Below are 23,629 nucleotides of genomic sequence, written 5' to 3'. Positions count from 1 at the left end.
TACATAATGCTTCATTGTAATCTGATTTTTATATTTCTACAGTTAAGTAAACCACATTTTGTAAGCATTAAAACAAAACAAACTGTTCAAAATCAAAATGTTGTACATAATAGTGGACAATTAATAAGCCAATTTACTGATAGCAATAGCAAAAAATACTTAGTTGATGGCCTCCTTAGACAACCAAAACTGTTAGGAGTATAGTTCCAACAATGTTCTCTCTTAAAGAACAATCCTAAATGTGAAACAATGCAGCAACAAACTTTTAAAATATAAAGGAAACCAACTGGGGTTTATTTACAACCAACAGAAAGAAGTGAAAAGGTCATTGTATTTTTGGCTTACTGGGAATTGCTTCCCTTTATCTCAATGGATTGGAGCCAGGGAAAGCTGATTGCACAAGTTCCAGTGAAATTAATGAGACTGGTTACACAAGAAATCCCAATTGTTCCAATGGAAACTAAATAAAATTAAAGCAGTTGGGTTAACATATAATGGCTTTAATAGACACTAAATTTTCCATCTATGATTATTATGACTAAACAGTAGGTGTGCATTTTTAAGCTTAATATATTTTTGTTTAATGGAATTATATTTTATGAAATAAAATTAGTTAATATTTTTGCCCATGACAAACAAAAGTCTGAACTGTTAAAGCGGGAATGGGCAAGCCATAGCCCACAAGTGGCTTTTCTGCATCCCCAAATCACACCAATGAACCAGGCTTAGAATGCCTACATTTTAATTGAATGATTTCAGACCTTTGTAACTGTTGTTACAAGGTCTGATGATAAGGATGGGTGTGATTAAAGGCATTCCATTCCAAATCTTAATCAATCTCCTGCATTTTTTAAAAAAAGATGTGGGAGGGCACCAACTTTCCCTTTTTTAGGGCAGCTTCATGCCAAGCTCAGTTCTCTTCAAGCCTAAGCTTTTGGAAGAAGAAAAATATAATTAAAATAATAAAAGAGGCAGTAATCACCCACATTTGTGTGCTATAAATAAGTGTTCATTTCCTAAAATCATTTATTAAATTAACCCAATTACGGAGAAATATCAAGCCAAACTCTTGATGATCCATTGATCATTTTGCAAAGCAGGATGGCTGAATTATCTTAACTACCATATTTTTCCATGTATATGACACTATTTATTCCTGCAAACACCCTATTCAAAAATCAGGTGCGTCTTATACAAGTGCAGCATCTTATACACAAAAAAATGGTAACCTCCGCAGCCCAGGGCATGCCTGTGTGGGTTCTTTACATGCTGCTGCCATGCCGCCTGGTGCAGGAGGATATCGCTGGACCCAGATGCTGCCTGGATGGGGAGAAAGCCGGCCTGAGATGCCACCTGGTGCTGGAGAATCACTCTGCCCCAAAGCTGCTGCTGGTCCCACTGAAGTCGCCTTCTATGATCCATTTTTCACCAGCGCAGCTTGGGCTGAAGCCTCAAGAGGCCCCAGGAAGCCGCCTCAGTACAGTGATTGATGGCTGAGGGGGTGGGACTAATCCCGCAGAGCGCCATCTGATTGGAGAAAGTCTCCTCCCTTGTGTGATGGTACCAAGAAGGACCAGTAATTGGAGGGTGTCTTATACAAGGATGTGTCTTATAGATGGAAAAATTTGGTATAAACGGAAAGACTGCCCTAATGTTTCAATAACATAGGTATCCTGGTAATACATGTAGGGTTGAACAAAGATTTTGAAAGGGGCTCTTGACCAACTGTGTTAACATAAGCAAAGCACTACTCCTAATACAGTAGCCTCAAAGCTACTGTGCATTTTGAAAGTAATGTTGGCCTCTTTGGAGACTGTCAACAACATTCTGGGGTTGCTGTGCCTAAGGAGGAATTATACTTTCCTGATGGTCCCAGTAGGAGAGCTGTATCTACACGCACAGGCAGAAAATTAGATACAGTCTTGAAATGAGCAATATAAACCTTGAAAGAATGATGGTGCTCTGATGCATTGAGGAAGGGTGCTTCACTCTTTATCAACCCACTTTGTTCTCAACCTTCCTAATGCCGTTACCCCCAACCATGTGGTCGTAAGTTGAGGACTACCTGTATTTCCCTGCGGGCGGGGCAGGAGGAGGCGTGCACGCTCTGCCTCCTCTCCTGAGTCTGGAGCGCACACTGGGCAGGCCGAGGGTGCACGCAGGCCATCGCCCAGCAACCGCCTCAGCCCAGGAGCACCGCACATGAGTGGTGCCAACCCCTGCGCCGGCCGAGACGTAGCTGGCAAACAGCAGCAATGGCCGACCACCGGCTGGGCCACCAGCTGGCCAAACCTGAGGTAAGCCTCCTGCCGGGCCCCACGCATGCCAGCAACCCTCCCTGCACCTGCCGCTGCCCCGCTAGCCTTACTTTGGCCACCACACATTCGGTGCAGCGGCAGGCAGGCCCAGGCGCTCCTGGGCGTAGCTGGCAAGAGGCAGCGACGGCGCAGGCCAACCACCGGCAGGGCCACCAGCTGGCCCAGCCCAAGGGAGGTAAGCCACCCGCCAGGCCCCACGCGCACCAGCAACCCTCCCTGCGCCCACTGCTGCCCCACTAGCCTTACCTTGGCCACTGCATGTTCGGTGCTGAGGCAGGCAGGCCCAGGCGCTCCTGGGCAGCCATGGCACGCGGCAGCGAGGGCGCAGGGCGACCACCGGCTGGGTCACCAGCTGGCCCAGCCCAAGGGAGGTAAGCCACCCGCCGGGTCCCACACACGCCAGCAACCCTCCCTGCGCCCACCGCTGCCCTGCTAGCCTTACCTTTGCCACTGCACATTTGGTGCGGCGGCAGGCAGGCCCAAGCACTCCTGGGCGGCCATGGCATGTGGCAGTGAGGGCACAGGCTGACCACTGGCTGGGCCACCAGTTGGCCCAGCCCAAGGGAGGTAAGCTACCCGCTGGGCCCCACATGCGCCAGCAACCCTCCCTGCGTCTGCTAGCCTCCCACCTCCCACCCCTGGCCCTCTTTTACTTACATTCAGCAGTTGCTCAGCAGGGACGGGTGGAAACGTACAGAAAGCTCGCCTTCGCTGCAGACAACTTGCAGCACCGTTTGCAGACTGGGATTTTTGGCGGGCTCAGCAGGGCAGAGACAGCCTGGAGAATTCCTATTGGCTTTTGAAAGCCAATAGAATTAGACTCTATTCAAGAGAGTCTATTCTATTGGCTTTCGAAAGCCAATAGATTCTATTGGCTTTCAAATGCCAATAGAATAGACTCTCTTGAACAGAGTCTATTCTATTGGCTTTCAAAAGCCAATAGAATAAGAGGGAGTAGCACAGCTAAGGAAAAGGGGGAAAAATGGACTGTGTTGTTTGGCGCCCCCCGTGAAATGGTCGTTCGACCCCAAATGGGGTTGTGACCCACAGGTTGAGAACCGCTGGTGTAAACCTAACATCTATCAAGCCAGCCAGCCATATAATTTATATAGCAACTGTTAGCCAAGGCTGCTTTTTATCTATATTTTTAATGATACAGTAATAGTATAATTATGGGAAGACTGTTGTATCATGCAATATATGTAATATGCAGCAGTGGGCAATCTAGGTTAAGACCATAGTAAATAAATCACAGAAACCATCTTAACATCTTCCATTAAAACGTGGAATCCTAGTTTAGGATACACTTTTTCTTCTTTATCACCATTTCCCCATTTTTTTTGTTACTGCATATTATGATTTTTACATAAGGACTTTTTCCATTTTATAAAAGGAGAATTTGAAAAGAGATTTTTTTTCATCATTTCCATGTAGTCTTTTCCAGCATGAACACGTCCAGTACTTTTCATGGAACTGTATTTTATTCATTGTGAACTAACCTTCATAATGATTTTCCTACCGAATATCATTTTATAATCTTTCAGTTCACTGTTATTATAGTAATATTTGGCAATATTCTTGAAAACAATCTTACATATATTAGATTGTAGATGGCTAAAAAAAGAAAGCCATTTTTATTTTATTTATAAAAGCCATTCTTTATTTCATTAGGGCAATTATGTTCCCAGAAAAAAAAGAAACAGATAAACAGAAGCAACATGTTTTTAAATTAATATAGTATTATGAAATGTCATTTCTACATAGTATCTGTCAAGCATAGTTAGCAATAAAGTAACTTAATCTTTAAGGCAACCAGAATATGATTTCAGCTCAAAAAGATTCTTTCAATCCATTAATACTGAACTTTTACCTAGTAGATAGCATCACAAATACCAGATTTCACATGAGGGATACTATGTGATGGCTGAGAGCCATATATGACATAAGTTACAATGGGTTAAAAATATGCAAAAAAGTGGAGGGGGATCTCCGTAGTAATGATGTTTTCTATTTTTAAATAGTTTTTAATGGAGCACATGCCACTTTATTTTTTTAAATTATATGGTATTCTTACTCTGCAATGGAACAGTGATTGTTTTCACAAATCCATAAAAAAGGGGCAAAAATTGTTTTTTAATTCATTCAAGGTAGAACGGAGATACAATTTATAAGCCATCTGACTTCCAACAACTCTTGTATCCACTACCATTTTCACTCCAGTGTGGAGAAGTTGTGAGAAGATAGCTCTGGCTATCTTAATTATCTAATTAGCTTAAGGACTAATTTTCTTTTAAGAGCATCACTATGTCAATAAACTTACAGTAATCCATATTCTTTATCCCAATATCCAGCAATAATACACAATAATACATTAATAAAGAATATCTGTTTTCCATGCCGTTTTCTATTCCTTTTGTATAAAATACTATACATTATACTGGGTGTAATCTGCCAAGTTATATGTCAGATTTGTTGGAGAATTCATTATATTCTGTCTCAAAATTGGAATTTAAAGGTGTCTATTAAAGCTGACAATTTCCACCCCCAATATAATGAACAATTTGTCTCCTTCAATAAAATGTAAACAAAAAAACCCATGAATACTAAAAAGCAGATTCCATTGGCATGTAGCTCAAAAGCAAACATCCTTTTCAGTGGCATGTTTTTCCATTAAAGTAACAATAAATAGTTTCAATAAGCTTAACACATGTATTTTAGTTAAAAATAAGAAAAACTGGTGGGGGGGGGAATAAAATATGTGTTGTGACGCAAACCTTGGCTCTTATATATTTGTATGCAATATCACAATGCAAGTATGAAATAGCAGAGCTTGTGTTGTACAAACGTTTCATCATTTGGTATCATCATGGCTAACTGTGGACACTTATGCACAGGACTGAAAATGTTTCTGCTCCCTCTAGTAATGTTACAACATTATTACTACATTCTCTACAGATTTAGGAAACATTCTGATCCTTTGCATATAAATCAGACATTTCTCCATTTAGAAGATTCACCAAAATTAGAGCAGAGCAGAACACCAGAATCTGACTTATAATCAGGAATAAACCATCATAAAGATCTCCAAGACAAAATAACAAAGCAAGGTACTAGTAAATGTGCCTGCCTAAAAAGTTCTTCACCATCAAGCATGGCTTATGGCATGTTTAGAGTCTACCAAGTTGTGTGTCCAACATGCCATATAATTGTGACCAAGAGCGTTTTAGTAATCAGATCTGATATTTTTTGTCTTGTTTTCTTCCACTGGGCTACACTCATTCTCCATCAACTATAAAAAGCCATGATTACTAGTTTTTAAACATGTAACTATTAAAAAAAGAATGATCTGGCCAGTGAATTTACCAAAACTTTAAAAGTGCACAAATATTTTGTGAATGTAGAAATGCGAGCACTAACAAAAAAATGACTGATCGTATCTAGCAAATATTGTCACTCCATTTCTAATTGTTCATTTCATTGTTTTCCATTTACCAAATCATCATAGCATATAAGTTTGTATCTTAGGACAATATTCCATGTAGTTATTGATATGGACTGCAACCCCAAAAGATTATGATTATGGAAGGCTTTCAATAACATAAAATCCCAAAAAGATGTATATCCAAAGATTCAAATTTGCACTTTAAATTCATCATAAAAATAGGAAAGATAGCTGGGGAAAAAAAAAACTGTTTCAGATTTGGAAGAAACACTGCCACAATAAAAAAAATAACGTTTAACTTTTTAAAAAGCGTTTACATTTTCTTGACTTTAAGTCACTATCTTTTGGTGAGAGGAAGAACACACTATGAAAAAAATGCCCGAGCTTCTCTTCCTGCCATTGTTTTCTAAGGGCTTGCCCTTCCCTTTTCAATTTAAATGGGCTCTGTCTGAAGGGGAAATAGGGTGGACAAAGAAAGAAAAGTAGTGATTGGTAAGGAAGATGGGAAAAAAAATGAAAAGTTGAGAAGACAAGAAAAGGAAAAGAATTTAGAAGGGAGTTAAAGACACCAGATCTGAGCAGTGGAGAAGCAGACAGAAGTATTAGCCCTGACAAAGCTGTAACAACTGAGATGATGACATGGAATAATAGCATCTTTTCCACAGCTAGAAGGGGTGGAGATCAGTGGGACAGACCATTCCTGAGCAATAGAAGTGACCTTGTGAAGCCTGTCTACGAGCCTCCTTCATCTCAACAAGACTCACCCAGTGCAGCCCCAACACCCAGCAGCTACAAAGTACCAGTCATCTGAGTACCAAAGAGCCTCGAAAAAGCAAAGAACAGCAGCTATGGAGCTGTTGCTGCCACCAGCACAAAGGACAAACTGCAACAGCCTATGACAATCCTATTAACCTTTCACCCAGCAATTGGTCCACAGAGACAATGCAAGTGACTGTGGAGACAGTGAGTTGTGAGAGAACTCACAATGACTTAGAAAGTAGAACTAGAACAGATTAAAAAGGATAAAGACCTGAGGTATTATAAAATCCTTGAATGGTCGTATACATTTCATGGCTAGCTTTGTGCTTTTGCGATCAAAGACAGACAGAGGGGCAAGCAAAGAAACATGGAAGTGCAGCAGCTAAGATGCCCTCAGGTGGGAGAAGGGGAGGAAACTCTTCCACATTTGGGTCACAATCCAGAAGGATTAACTCTTATTTGATGTATCCCATGGGCTGACTACATTAATTTGGCAGACAATCATTTGTTGTATCCCAGTGAAGAAGCGTTATTATGCAAAGGTAGAAAACACATCACTGATCCCTAAAAATTTAGCTACTGAAATAGTTTGTGAATGCTTAAACAAGGAAAATAAAATGTCATATTTTTTTGAATATGCTTTGCGTTCTTAAAACAAATAGAAGCCTGTGCAGTTGCTAATTCCAGTGAAAGGAAACACAGCAGTGAGAGGTCAACTTCTATTTCCATGTCAAAATATCAAACAGCGTTGCAATTACCTTGATTGCAGCCATATTTAACAACACTCTGAGTAGATATAATAGCAGAGGAGGAAACTGACATGAAAGCATAATAGTAGGTTGATAATTCTAAAGTAAATCTACATAGAAATCAGTCAATGAATATTAAACTACAAAGGAAGCAAGAATAAACTAAATGTTGAAGTACATTTTTATTTAAAGGGGAAATGTTAATTGTGGCCCTTAGTGAAGAACAACTCAAAGAGATGTAAACTAACTACAGACCGACAGCATCCTTTTTATAGTCAAATAGAAGGCTCTGGACAATTTACCATATTGTCAAAACGTTCTTATGATGCTATCCCATGGCAACAGTGGTAAGAGGTCTCTTGTTAGTATTTAATATCTAATAGTTTCACAACAAAGCCAACTAATGGAAGGGACAGAATAGAACTGAGATTGTTTAACTCAGAAATGTTGCACATTAAAACTATTTCCCTGGTTACAGTGGGACTTAAGCCTTATGAACAGAACAATTCATGAATAGTGATAACATATAATTCTGCTAATTTTAAAAACTATGAATTTATTAAATTTATAGGCTGCACTAATTTATATGACATTGGGTGGGTTAGAAAATACATCAATAACAATAATAACAATGTAGCCTATATAAATCAAAAGAACATCTGGAAAAAAGATAATCAATTAAACAACCACATTTACAACCAAAATATCTCACAGAGGATCTGCCCTCCATTCTAATCAAGAGTCTGGGGACAAAGCCAAGTTTTAAGGGCTGCCTTGAACAATATTAACAATATTACTGTAGATTACCCTAGATTGCAGTGCTAATTGGAGCTTGAAGACGGGAGCTTGAGAAATGACAGGTATTCCAGATGGCAGGTACCAGGACAAAGAAGTACAGCAAAGTGTATCTCCAATTAGCACTGCAATCTGGGATAATCTAGACTGTCATATTTTTTTCTAGAAGGTAACGTTCAAAAAGTCCTCATTCAGTCAGGTGGACTCTATTTTCTGATCTTGTGAACTGTCCTCCAAAATGATTTCTAAAATGATCAGCTTTCAACAGCAGCAGTAATCTCTAGTCATTGCCTGTGCAACAGCCACCTTCCAGCTGCATTAAAAAAAAAAAAGGCACCCTGTTGATCATCCACCTCCTGCACTGAATGCTCCTCTCCTCTGGAACTGACCAATTTAGAAACTTTGATAAGAACAAGATCTAATTCTTCAATCTAGCTGCTATCTATCTTCTCAAGGCCAAAGAACATTGGGTTCCCCATCTTGTCCATCTTCTTGTCACTCTTCACTTGTTAATGGTTATAGCAGCAGTACTTTTATATTTCCCTACAGGCCCTCTTGCTGATATATCACCAGCAGAGTCTCCTCTCCATCCACAAATCACTCACATTACAAGGACACATGGCTCTTTCCATGGCTTCTGACTAAAACAATCAAAGATATTGCCCTCCTTCACTTCTTCCCAAATTTTCATACCCTCCATTTTCACCGATACAAACAAAATAACTAATCTAGCTTAATAGGCTTCAAAGAAGCTGAAATATTACTGTTGTACTTCCCCCCCCAAAATTAGACTCTACTACATCAGCCTCAGAATTAGTTTACCTACCAATCCTCTTTTTAGGGATGCCTGCTTTTCTTCTTCTTTCCTTACCACTTCTTCTTTGTTTTCCTTTCAACTGCCCCTTTTAAAGCTTTTTCCCCCTGTCCTTATGCACCCAATGGTTCCTATCCTTCAACTGATTTCTCTTTTTGATTTCAACGCTATTTAACTACCAAGGCTTTTGCTACTAGATTCAACTCTATCTCTTTCTCATGGAGGCATGTCAGAATCCAGAAAACAAAGCAAAACAGAAAGCACCTTGCATTTATCTCAGGCCACTTACATATAGGATGGATTCTTGTGTGGACTGGAAAAAAATCAAAACTGTGCTTGAATGAAAAAAATTCCTGAGAGATTAGGAGGTGTTAAGGCACAGTCTGCCATGGCAACATGTCTGATGGACCTGGGAGAATCTATGAATAAAGCAGCCTATATACCTCATTTTATGAAAACTATCATAAACATCAGCTCATAAATTCTTAATATAGAAGTGGATGGCACATTTTCTTCTATGGTTATTTCTCTCAGTACTCTGAATATCAGAATCACCATCAGTAAAGAATACAGACATGGCAACACAAATATTTAAACCCTGCTAGAGAATTAATAGCTTTAATGTCCTGAAATTAAATCTATTTGAACTGCAATGGAAACCTACCAAAACTAGTAAGGCCAGTGGTCGCTATTTGTGTTTGTTTAAAAGCATTCTAGAAATAACAGAAATATTAGAGGACTTCCTGTTTTGCGCCCGTAGCACACGGTTGTGCGAGAGCGGACCTCCGCTCCCCACGGCTAGTTTCATACTGCCAGGAGGACCCTAGATGTGTCCGAAGTCACCCTGAAGAGGTGACTGTGAAGGAGGGCCCCCCCGTTGATCACGAAGTGATGGCAATCGCTTCTTTTGATCTGGGGGAAGCCCTTCGAACCCGACAGGAGAAAGGCTAGCATGAGATCAGCGTCTAGCCCAAGCTACTTGCAGCCGAAGTCCCAAAGCACGAACCTGAATATCGGTGTACAGCGTGCTTGGAATTGGTGAGAGTATTGATCTTCTTTCTTCTATCTACTAATTGAATCCTTGAGAAAGATCCCCAAAGCAAAAAAACCTCCGGAAGTGAAGAGGGAGCTATATCCCCATTCCCTTAAAGATGGAAGCAGCTAATTAATATTAAGAAAGAAAGAGATATACTAAAATTTGATTTAAAATACTAGAGTCTGGACAAATCTAAGAACTAAAAAACTGTCAAGATTATAAGGAGTTTTTGATGGAATTATAAAAATATATAACAAAAATAACTTTTTGATAGGAAAAAAAAACTGAAAAAAGGAATAACTGCTGACATCTAGTGGAGAATCAGAACATAGAATACTAACAATAAGGACTCAGAAATTGGCAGAATGCCTAGAAATAAAGAAAAAGCTGTTCCTTTGAATTGCAAATAACCTTGAAGACAGCTGGGAACAAAGGAAGAGCCAGTTATAAGATTCAAACGTGTCTGAAAGAAAGAAAAAACACCTGAACTGTTGCTTAAATCTAAGAACTGTTTATGGAAAAGAAAAACCTTAGCTTTTGGCTAATCTTTTAGAAGAGAATCTACAGGAAGCATTTAAAGTGAACTGTAATTTTGACTGACTGATAAATTGACTTTTGAATTAAAACATTGATGAAAGATTATTTGAAGGGGGGAGAACATGGATATCACATACGTATCAAAAAATGACAGGACACCACATTCAATATTTTCTCCTGAAGGACTTAGCCTGGAAAATCAAAGGCCCCCAGAAGCAATAATTCAAGACAAGATAAATACTTTCCAGGAGGAAATATATGTAGTGTTAGGACAAATACAAATGACAATAGACTCAAACCATGAGGAAATTCGAAACAACTTTGATGATTTAAATAAGCATATTTCCAATCTAATTCTACAATTAAAAAAATAACAACGAATGAACAAATAAATCAGATAATAGACTACAAATTAGAAGAATATGATCAAATTGATGAAATAACAATTACAATTTAATACAAATAGGAAAAAATCTACAAGGTTCTGCTACAACAAGAAAAATGGAATGGAACCATTAAAGTTTGGGAGACAGAAAGTATTCCTCTTACTTACTTCATCTTTTGTATTCCCAACAACATTTGTAAAAATACAGGACCTGCCAGGTAAGTGGATTACATCAACTTGGAAAAGTACTTGGCAAAACAAGACCAGAGACAGATATAAGAGATTTGACTTGCCCTACCAGATGGACTATTATGTGAACAAATATTTGTTTGAATATGGCTAAAAGAAATGAGAATTTTGAACATAAAGGGGCCCTATAACAAGAGGGATAAAAGATTTAAGTAATATAGTATGTTCCATAATATATGAAATGTAAAAATAGCAAGTTGATGTAACTTTTATTAATATAAGTGAAATATAAACTGATTAAAAAGGATGTTATATCTAGATCAGGGGTTCTCAACCTTGGCAACTTTAAGACTTGTGGACTTCAACTCCCAGAATTCCTCAGCCAGCTTTGCTGGCAAAGGAATTCTGGGAGTTGAAGTTCACAAGTCAAAGTTGCCAAGATTGAGAACCCCTGATCTAGATACTATAAGATAGATAAAAATAATAGTTTTTTTGTAATGCATGACATAAAATATTGGGATGTTGTACTTAAATGGGAAAATTTGGACAGTTAGATGACTAATATATGAAGAAATTATGACTGATAAGAATTGGATTGAATATAAGGGAAATTAAGCGTAAACAAAAATTACGAAAATAAGATACATGTTGAACTAATGAGAGTATAATATAAGCTGAAAAAAAAGTCATATATAGACATTATTATTGTTTGTATAAACATAAAAATGCCTATATGTAATCATTTATATATTGAAAATATTAAGAATTATATTTTGGTTAAGGTTGAAGAAGGAGAATATAAACGGGAGAAGGGAAGATCAAAGAAATATATTATTTATTAATATATTAATTATGGAATTATCAAATGTAATCATTATTAATTAATTATTAAACAATAAAGTAGGAATACTACTACTCTACAGATTTCATCCCCATTGCCCAGGAGTTCCACTATCTTTACAAATTCAGCTACATATAAGTACAGCTTCCAAATTTTAAATATCACAAACATCCAATGCTTTCTGCACATATAGACACATGGGTCAGTTTTGCTTCGTTTTATTTTAGGGACACTTCAAAAAAGGTATTTTTCTTTAAAATGTGAATTATTTGCAGAATGGGATACATTTTAAAAGCACATTTTAAGGGGGAAAGTACTGGAGATTCAAAATGTAAGGTGAAGGCAAACAAGCTTAATCTCCTTTTTGACATAACAACCAATTTACTTCAAGAATGTCTGAACTCTATCAAAGCATCTGACAAAGTCTTCTGTAGATCCTAGTAGACAAGATGGAAAAATATGGGCTCGATTATGTTACTATTTGATGAATACAGAGTCAGTGGAACAGCTGAATTCTATGAATGTACATTAATGGCTTGGTGACAAATGAGAAGGAAGTGAAAAATAAATAGCAAATCATGTTCAAATTATTTATAAACGACACTGATTAGAAAATGATTATCAAATATGTGAATGATCTGTAAAAGTATAAGGATAACGAACACCATGGGAGGAGAGCATGAAGGTGTAGAAGGATTTTGAAAAGCAGGATACTGACCAAAAACTAGGAAAATTAATTTCAACAGGGATAAAAATGCAAAGTGTAGGATAAAAGAGGCAGGGAACATATAAAAAAGATCTGGATTTTCCGATGAATCACAAACTGAACATAAGCCAGCAGTGTGACAAAACTGTGAAAAAAGCAAATGCAATCCTAAACTGCATCAACAGAAGTATAATGTCAAGATGAAGAGATGTCAGTATTCACACCTGGAATACTTGTCCATTTCTGGATGTCATATTTTTCAAAATATATTAAAAATTAAAAACTTCCCCAAAAAGGCTGAGAATTATTCAGAATATAGGGAAGACCTTGTAGGAAACGTTGGGGCCTATAATCAGTGCAAGAGGTCTGATTTGTAGGCCTGAGGGAGGGTCTCACCACGTTTCCAAGATGGCGGCCGCAGCCGACTCCGCTAAAGTCCCTGGGGTAGCCAAGGTATTTTAAGTGGCCTGAAGTCCCAGGGAAGAAGCCTGTGGCACACAGAGGCCCGCAGTCCTCTATTCAGCTTCTAAACTTTACAGGCCCGGCTGCGAGGTGCGCCCAAAATGGCGGCCGCGGCACATTTGGATTGAGTTTCCTAGGACCAGCAAGCCTATGCAAGGTTCCTGAGGCCCTAGCCTCAAAAAGACACCGAAAAGTTAAATTAAATAACAGTCGGATCTGTTCCTAACGTTAAAGGAAACCTCTGTCAGGTCCGAGATTCGGTAGCCACCCAAAATGACAGCCGTGACTTTTGGGCCGTTTAAAACGGCCTCCGGAGGTGCCGAATATGAAGGAGAAACTCTGGGGCTGATTGTGGCTGCAGCGCTGAGCGCTGCGTGGAAACACCGACAGGGAAATTGGAAAAGGATTTTTCTCTTTCCCCCCCCCCGAGCCCTAGGGAAATGAATGGGAAATTGCTTCCCCCCCACACACACTCAGAAGCCTCAAATCAGCGGATTAGAGGCTGCGCTGATTCCAGCATCTTGGGGGGAAAAATTTGGGGAAATTAACTTTTTAAGGAAAATCACTAATTAGGGAGTATGCCAATATCAATTTAAAGGCAAGGAGAATCCAACAATGGGCATCTGACTGCTAACTTAATTGAAGATCTCTAAACCAGAGAGCCAACCTTGATACGTCTTCAAGAGCTTGAGACCAAATCAAGACTGGATCTCCTAGCAAGAGGGGGCGTGTCAAGTTTGGCTACTTGGTCTCAAAAGCAGGCAGACAGTGAAAACCCATTGGTGGATTCTCCATCTCCTGTACTGGAGAAGTCAGTATTCACACCTGGAATACTTGTCCATTTCTGGATGTCATATTTTTCAAAAGATATTAAAAATGTATATCCAGAAAAATAATCAATAGAGTAAAGGACTGCAAAGGAAAATATGAGAGAACATTAGAGGTGCTGTGCATATTTAGCCTGGAGGATAGAAATTTGTGGAGAGATACAATAGTTTTCTTCAAATACCTAAAGGGCTGCCATGTAAAAAAGGAGGCAAATTTGTTCTAAGTTGTTCTAGAATCCATGACAAGAACAATGTTGGTTAATGTTAGTTAGATTATGATTATTATATTTGTTACCCTGTATTCAGCTCTGGGAACTGGGGGAGGGGGAGTGGAGGGGGTAGGGTGGGTGGGTCTTGGGGTATATTTTGTAATTTTTGTAAAACTTTTTAATAAAAAAAAGAACAATGGGTTTAAATTACAAGGATGAAGGTTTTGGTTGGATATCAAGAAAAAAATCTAACTGTAAGAACTATTTAACTATGGAATAGATTTTCTCAGGTAACAGATTCTTCAAATCTGGAGATATTTAAACAGATACTGGATATGATCTGACGTGGATAATATAGTAATATGAATTTTGGCCCTGGACAGGCGATTGGCCTAGATGATTTCCAAGAGCCCTTCAAATCCTTACATTCTGCAGAATAAGATTTTCAAGACTTATTTGCAAAACTGAAGCTAAACATAATCATTTTCTATACTTATTACATATAATAAGCACATAAAAGTAAACCATAAATTCAGGAAGAGTGATTTGCAATTATGAAATAACATTTATTAGCTAATTCACAGAGAGTTCCTAAATCTTAAGAGAATTATGAATATGAATTATAGTAACCACTGCCAATTTAACGTTACATAAATTACAATTCATATTTCCTTCAGTCTGCATAACAATTGTAATCTGTAGATGTGGATGGGTCAAGTTTGAAAAAACAGAATGATCATATATTACATAATACCACATTTTTTATTCTTTTTCATTAACAGAATCTAAGCAATCTAACCACTCATGTATCTAGCCTATGGTTATCACTAGTATATGTATATGGAAAGTATATGGAAAATAATTAATGTTCCCAACAAAATATTTTATTTCTGATATCTAAGAATATTTTGATTGGTATTCCACATAGTACACAAGCTAGGTCAAAACTTTGGTTAGTTCTTTAGTTTTATTTTCTTTTTTAAAAGTCTACAATCTGAACTACAGGAACACTGAGAATGACATAAAAGTCTATTTTCCACGATGGGAAAGTTAAGCAGGTTAACACTAATTGGTTTGGATACAGTCATATTCTAGGCATTATTTTATATTCAAATTAGTGAAAGTAAACCAAAAAAATAAATGCACAGATTTTTAGACTGGGTGGTGGTGTCTATTCATCAGTTATGTAGGTATACAGATGGCAAAACTTTTTAATGAGGATTTTATAATAGTTCTATATCATCTATCCTACTCACATGGAGATCAAAATAGCATTTGTTTGTGAACACTAAGCTCACTTCCATAAAAACAGAGATCTTAAGACAAACTCAGGCTAAAACATAATTTTAAGAATGTTCTGATTTCAGCTGTTCAGGAAATTGACAACATGAACACAAATTGTCCTTTTGAAAGAACATTCATTTATATGCAACTGCTGTTATTTAACCTGATCATTTGTTACATGTCAGAATATATTATAAATATTATACTATTACAAATTCTACCTTTCCAGGAAAAAATGGTTTCCCAATGAATTGCAGAATTCAAGAATGTCAAAGGAGAAGGAACATATACCCTTAGCTGTATTCAAGTCTGTCTCAGGATAATTTATGTTTGTTGCCATGCAACACAGACATTTCTCATTGTAGAAAGCCATACATCTGTAAGAAGCATTTTGAACATTTTTTTTCACACAGCATTGCAACAAATAAACTCAGCCAATATGGTTTACTTACCGTTACAGACTTCAAAGTCATTCCATGGTAGGTGCCCATAGTGTCAATCTTGAAACCTTCCGTCTCTATCAAATTAAAAACAAAAACAAAACCCAAAAGTTTTAATGAGTATTCTTATATGTAAATCCTATAGCAACTAAGACAAATCACAATAAAGGAAACTGATCCAACGTAAACTTTGGTTTTGTTTGCAAGGAAAAAAGGCCACATAGAGAAACAATATTCTTATGATAGTTAAATATATCTCAAACAAACTAAATGTTCAGATGGTTTGGAACAATGGATATTAGTAATCCATTTCTTTGCTTCTCTATTCTCTTCCATCTCCAGTAATAGTTTTAGAATTTTTTTAGATTCATTAACTGAAATAAATAAATAGTTATCATATTGCTAAGCAAATTCCAGTTTTTTAAAGCATTCTTAGAAATTGGTAGGTGACTGTCAGACTTCATATACTGGTTTGATTCATTACTCTTCAGATATTTGAGTGCATACCATCCCTGAACTCAGCAACCAGCAATGGCAGAAATGTCAAGAAATCAACAATTTATACTGTTGATTACAATATTAACTATCTAGAAATCCTATCTTTGCAGAATTGCAGAATAGCTGCTACAGAACACAATAATCCAGCCATACATACACATCCACAAACATGCAAACACATGCTTACTCTTAGCACATACACAAGTGCATGTGTGTATCTTGAGTTTTGGAAGGGTAGTAGAGAACAACCTTACCAGCTTAACTTCTGATAAATGTTTGGCAATCAACCATACCTATCATGGAAAACATATTGTGAAAGTCCCCAAATTATGTTCTTAAATTCTAAATGTGCTCTATATGCCATAAATTATGATTTAGACATCATAATGAATAGGTTCATACATTTTTAATTAACTCAAAAAAAAGGTATGTTTAGCTGTTGTGTCAATCGAGTGTTGCTTTAGGCCCAGCTTTCCTTGGTTAACAGCAACGTATGTCGTGCATCACAATGTTACAAATAAGGCAATATTTTACAACAAGTACAGCCAATTTCATGAATATACATATTTCCTAGGAAATGAGAGATTTTCCTGGGGAAAAAAGTATTTAATTGCCTAACAGGAAAAATACCTAAAAGTAATACTTGTAGTACAGAATGACTTCTTCCAGGTTTCTCCTATCCCTTTCTATAAGGTAACTATGACCCACAGTACCATTCTTTAAAACATGGTTGTGACACGCAAGAAGTATATACCAGCTTAAACAACAACAAAACTAGAGAAAAATGAATACCACAATCTCAACCCAAATCAAGAAAAAATGGATGTCAAACAGTATTTTCAAAGCAATTCTCAGCCTCTTATAATAAGAAATTTACCAGTTTTTAAAATTATTTTTGCCATCATTTTCCCAAATATCATCTGAATAACAATAAAGACTAGGATACTATGATTTTAGAATACATTAATAAGCTAAGAACAAGATAGTCTTACAATCTTTTTTGACAATATACTCAGCAACTTAGAAAGCCTTTTTACCAGCGTCTAAGTTACTATTTTACATAACTTTTTGTTGAATGAACAGTCTTTATAACAAAGGTTATAAAGTTGAAAACCCTCAACAACTATAAATATTATTAACCCTGTTAAAGCATTTTTTTTCAAACATCTTAGTTGAGCATATTCAGTTGTGTAGACTCAGATGCCAGAAAATTTATGTAGCTTATCTGAACAAGTTATAACAGTTTATATAAATTTCAGTATTATGACTTTCTTAATCAAAGATACAAAAGTGTTTAGATATGACACATAATCAGTTACTGTTCTCATGCTTAACAACTGATTTTTCTATTTGCATTTAATACTTGCTAATGGAACAAATTTACAGGTTTATTCATCGTACCATCTAACCTTTAGTTTAAGGCATGTCTCAGAATGTAATGTTTTATATAGTGAACATTTGCTTCTAAGGCCAATTTTATCTATTTTAAAGTGCACTTAATAATACAGTACATTAGATATACTGGGAACGTAAAATAGATTTTAGAAACAGCTAGTGATTCAATATATATTTGAGTGAATATATGAACATAAGAAGCTGTCTTATACTGATTAAGATAGTGTTTTTAAAGAAATAAACAGGGAATAAATCGTAATCAATCCTACTACTTGGGTTCTATTTTCTGGAATTGTCTGGAACTTACTCAAGATTTATTTATATGTTCACATCAATGAACCATGGTATTCTTTTTTTTTTATTTAAGAATTTTAATTATAATAATTACAAACCAATACAAACCAAAAAGAGAGGGAACAGAGGGAACAGAAAAAATAAAAAGTACAGTCAAAGAGAGGGAGGGAAGGGGGAGGGAAGGGAGCTCAATCTTTATCACAAGTATAAAGAAATATGTAAGTTTCATCCCATGTCCCATTCTTTATCTATAGGAAAATCCATAAAATATCAACTTTTCAAACCTGATGTCAGCAAAAAAAAAAAAAAAAAAGTCCAGAAAGAGTTGCTAGAATACTACAAAAATGTTTTATTTTAATCTTGTTAAACCAATTTTATATTCCCTCCTTTAACTTCTAACAGTCTTAATCTTTAATTCAATTAAACATTGTCATAGGATTTTATTTCTCTTCAATTCTTTATCCAATTGCAGTTTTCTTCAAGGCTTTAAGAAGCCTCTTTTGTAAATTCAATTACAATTCAAAAATATATATATTTTTCAGGTCATTCTCTTGGTTTTATCATTTATAATTACTTTTTAACTTTTAAAAATTCAGCCAGATTCTTTCCTATATCCAGTAAAATATACTTTTCCAAATCAGTCTCTTGGTCTGTCAGTTGTAGTTCCACATTTCTTAGTTTCTCTATCTCATCTAATAGCATTTGTTCTACATCTGTCATTCCTTCATTAACATCTTTTAGGCACAGTCTACCCATAAAAGCAGAGAACATTACTGACAGTGTTGACATTGTAATTATTGTAATTTCCAACATCTGATTCCATTCTTTAAAGATCTCTTTTAATGTTCCCTATGTTGTCACAGTAGTCTCCTCCACTGTCCAGTGTCTAAAATTTCATCTATTTCATTCAGAATAGTCAAAATAATTATGTTTACTAGGAGACATGATTTTTTTATTGTTAATTCTAAAATATTATAGTAAAAAAAATCTATTTTCCAAATTTATCTGGCCCTTGGATCTGTTTATAACTTTCTTTGATCAAATCATATTTAGCTTTTTGTTGTTTATTACAAACTCCAAATTCTTAAGCATGTAATTATTATTTTTAATTCAGAATTGAAGATAAACTCAATTAACATGATGAAGACATTTCAATCCTTTCATTGTAAAGATTTCTAATTCAGAGGTCCCTAATCTTTTGGGCACCAGGGACCGGTTCCACGGAGAGGACCGTGGACCAGAGGGTGCGTAGTTTTGTGTGCTGCCTGTATCTTGCAGATGGGGCTTTGCTTGTTTGTGTGGACCATTTGCTAGCATGCCGCGGCCCAGTATTGGTCCACGGATTGGACCAATAGGTTGGAGACCCCTGTTCTAATAGTTTTCCAATAGTTAATAGGAAATTTCCAAAAGTGATTGGAAAGATAGGTTTGCGAACTTTTAAAATCTCCATCATAGTTGTAGCAAGACAGCTGATCCCATTATCTCCTGGCAGAAAAACACTGTCCTGAGGGACACATGTGGGCAATCTCTATCTTCTCCTTTTCTGGAAAGATTCAAGGAAATTGGTCTACTCACTAGGTCCTTGGTCTTTGCTGTGCTCATTCGTTCTGTTTTTACAGAGCCGTTTTCAATTTGCCATACCTTCCCCAGAAATCCTCTATGGCATTTTTCCAATAAGTACATTTTCTGAATATCCATCTACCCAAATAAATAAATATTACTTTAAAATTTTGTGCTTGACAAAGCCACATATTTCCACAATTCTTCTCAATGATCCTATGTGGATTTTTTTTCATGTTTATTTATTTTATATATTTATGCTGTTGAATTCCACCAGCATTAGAATATCTTAAAATTTCCTGCTCATTTTCCTATCTTTAGTAAGTGGTACCTTTCTACCAAGATACATAAATACATTTATTTGGTCTAGTTTTTTTCCAGCATCTAATTGTTTATTCCATTTTCCTTAACTATCTTGCTCTCTGATACATTATTTTTCAGATGCATGACATTATAATCTATTGTTTCAAATTATTCAGATTCTTACTTGACAATATGGCAAAATTTGCATACAAAACAAGAGATAAATTCATGTCACCAACTAACATATATCCATGCACGGAACAGAGTTTGGATCTTCAGGGTGGCATTATATATTTATCTATAAATACTTTTAACGCATACATAAAACATTATAGGTATTCCCCAACTTACCATCACTGAACTATGTTCAAAGTTACGATAGCTGTAGAAAGGGTGCTTTACGACCCATAAAGCACATCTAACTGTTGCAAAACACTGCACTGTTCCTCTCATATTCACATGATTATGACCTGGGTGCTTGACAACCTGATTGCACTTACAACTGGTTGCCAAGTGCTCTGCAATAACAGAGCAGTCATCTTCTGCACATAGAAAGGAATCAGCTCCTCTGATGTGATAGAGAAACAAAGTTCAGATCCCAAAGATCCAAGCTCCATATTTTCTGTCCACTGTTCCTTCCTGTGTACAGAGGAGAGTTAAACTCTTTCAGCAAGTGGAGAAACATTCTTCAATTCCCAAATATCAGAGTTCCTTTCCTGCAATCTATCACAGCAGATCCCTTCTGTGCATGTAGGGAAGCTGAACTCAGCAGGCAGCTCTTTCACTCATCTGGTTAACAATCCAAGTGATCATTTAAGGACTGCATCTGGAAATGTTGAGATTGCGGTCATTTACTGAAGCAGTAGTATGGGCATCTTGGTTAAGGACCACTTTGTTCAATTATCTAATTGTGTTGTAAATTGAAATCTAGTTGGACCACATTTTAATTCCTCTATTTTCTAAACTCTCCATTTACTCTCACATAGACGATTGCAGGGGCATTTCAATTCTCCCCCCAACCTATCTTCTTCCCATCTCTGTCCTTTTTGCTGGCTTGCAGAGTGGCACATTTCAATGGTGGTGACAGCACTGGGGCTGAAGTAGAAGTCGAGGGCCTTTAGCAGTCTTGGCCAGCTGCCACTTCCTCCAGACCTATATTTCCCTGCACTCTCATGCAGCCTCCCTACATCTCATTGTGCCTATCTCACATTTTGAACATTTCCTTACACCTCTGCACACATTTACCCTTTCCTCTCTCAAACTCTTGCACTTTCCTTGAGACTTGGAATACTTCTCTTGCATCCTCATGCATCTCCTTCCCTAAGAGTTGCAACTCTCCCATACCTGGGATTTGCAACTTCCTGCCAGCTTCCCTTAGTTGTGGAAACCTGGCAGGAAGTCACCTCAAATAATGATTATAAGATTCGGTTAATGACAGCAACTCAAACTACAGGGATTGCCATCACTAATGTAGTCACACTTTACAACTGCATTGCTTAGTGATGGAAATTTACTCCCAATTGTTGTTGTAAGTCAAGAACTACCTGATCTCTGAATGGCTACTTTTTCCCTACACTTTTGTCCCATTCTCTCAGAAAATCATTCAATGCTTTTCTCTCATTCCCTTCAACTAAAACAATAATTCCACCCTCCTTACTCTTTGAGTAGAAGTTATTGTTTTGGCCCTACTCATATGATATGTAGCATTCCTAGCTAACAGTACTGGTCAGTTTCTGGCACATTTGAGCTATTATAAGTGCACATATAGAGGATACCTTTCTTGAAGGAAGGATGGCACACTTGCATGTAATTATAATTAAATTATGACTGACCCCCAAATTAATTGCAATTATAATTATACACAAAGTTCTATTTCAGCTGGATTTATTTCTACAAATAGGCTATAAGACAGGGTGGCTAGCAGGGTTGGTATAAGTAATGAGACATCCTTTGTCTAAAACTGTGAATAGGCAGAACTTTTTAAAGAGCAATTAAACTAAACCTGGAGATGAACCGTAATATTGGCCCCCATTAAATAATAATTCTTTGTGTTGATATAACAGAAAGCATTGGATAATTTTATTCAACAATTCAAAAGCATAAATTGCAGGTAATTATTCAGGATAGATGAGCTTGCAATATGTATGCACATTTATTTCAACAATATGAAAGAAATAGTATTTTCTCTAAGTAAGACTAGCAGAAATGAACCTCCCTTAAGAATTCTTTCTTACCATTCTTACTAAAAAACAGGCTGGTGTACAGTAAATTATGATAATAGCTATAAAACTGGTGAAATATGTTAGAATTGGCCATGAGAATTTATAGGAGTTTAAAGACTATGTTCTCTTTGGCTGAATTAACCATTTAGTTTCTGACTGTTGTCTAAAAGCCATAAAGAAAACTTATTTTGAAGTTATTTAACAATTTAGATTTGATTTGATCGCTCACTTTGATTCCTTCTATTCTCTGTTTTATCATCAGCATAATTAAACCAGCACAGTAATTTATCAGGAAGTCATGGATTGTGATAACTTGAACAAGCTTGAACTGACACATTCTACCTTCAAAATACAAACGAGCAAAACATGGAAAAATTGTCATCATGCCTTTGAATGTGTTTCATCAAACATATGAAACTATGGCTTCTAACTATAGACAACAAATCAAAATTGTATTTTAGTTGACATAACACACCTCATTGTAGGATCTGTATGTAACTAAATATGGACATGGATATCTAGGTATCAACAATGTAATATTGAAAATAAATAAAAAATAAATCCTTTGAAATCAAATATTTATTTATTAATTATATTGGCTCGCTCTCTGATATCATTCCAGGTGACATTAAGACCCTTAAAATAGCCAGTGAGGAAGGTACCCCAGAGTCCCAGCATAAAATTTAACTTAATTCCTGTAGTATTATTGCATAAATCTTGGTTGAACATTACAAAAATTGTCCCATATTCTATATTATCTCAGTTGCAGCTTTTTCTAGACCGAACAAGGTTAAATAAGACATCAGACAATGGATAGAGGATACCAAGTTTCAGAATGACTTGAGCCAGAAGACACACAGGCTCACCCCTGCAAAACATCTGGGTGGACTTGGAAACTTGTTCTTCACAGTATTCATCAAATGAATTAACCATTACATGGCTTGAATATTACACGAGTGAACATTTTATCTGTATGTGGATTTAAGAAAACAGGAGAGTCTTAAATCCTTGGACTATTGTCCTGGTGTTAGAACTGGCACTTTTTTTAAAGTTCTGTGTCACAATGGAACAGTAATATGTTCCATAGGGTTGTGTATACTACAGCTGTGAAGATCTTCAAGGAGATGCTTAATTTGCCAAAATCTCAAGAGAATGAGCCTTCTGAAACCAGTTTCTGGAACAAAATGATTAAAAGCAAAGCAAAATGGTTATTCTCTGCTGCAATCTCCTACAGCCTTATCTTTGCCAGAAGAGATAAGAATTTTGTTGGCTTTGCATTATGAAGAACTTTGCTGAGGTAACCAAAGCCATTTTCCATAATCTATTATCAATGCAATTGCTCTCAATTTAGAATAATAATCGTTTAGTGCTATTTTAAGAATTTAACTAGTTAATAAAAACAATGCTAACTAATATTATATAATACTTGTAAGATTTTGAGATTTTTTTAGTGTGGATTATCAAAGAAAATGCTGAATGTTTCTAAGAAATATGAAAAGTTGCAATTATATAAGTTTGGCCTAATAGGAAATTTTCTATTTTTTTTTTCCATCGCGTATGCAGC

At 36.5% G+C, this 23,629-nt stretch overlaps 1 protein-coding gene across 2 annotated transcripts in view; it reads right to left on the bottom strand.

Annotated features, from left to right (window-relative positions):
• CDC73 (cell division cycle 73) overlaps positions 1-23,629 on the bottom strand; it is a 108,063-nt gene that overhangs the window by 49,797 nt on the left and 34,637 nt on the right. For both annotated transcript variants that reach the window (XM_039362322.1, XM_039362323.1), the window contains one exon: positions 15,806-15,870. In XM_039362322.1, the coding sequence (XP_039218256.1) occupies positions 15,806-15,870 (65 nt within the window). The remainder of the gene's footprint in view (positions 1-15,805; positions 15,871-23,629) is intronic.

This window comes from Crotalus tigris, unplaced genomic scaffold (assembly GCF_016545835.1).
Source record: "Crotalus tigris isolate CLP2741 ecotype Arizona unplaced genomic scaffold, ASM1654583v1 scf7180000019423.1032690, whole genome shotgun sequence".
Classification (NCBI taxonomy): Eukaryota; Metazoa; Chordata; class Lepidosauria; order Squamata; family Viperidae; genus Crotalus; species Crotalus tigris.
This window is presented reverse-complemented; position numbering and strand designations above follow the sequence as displayed.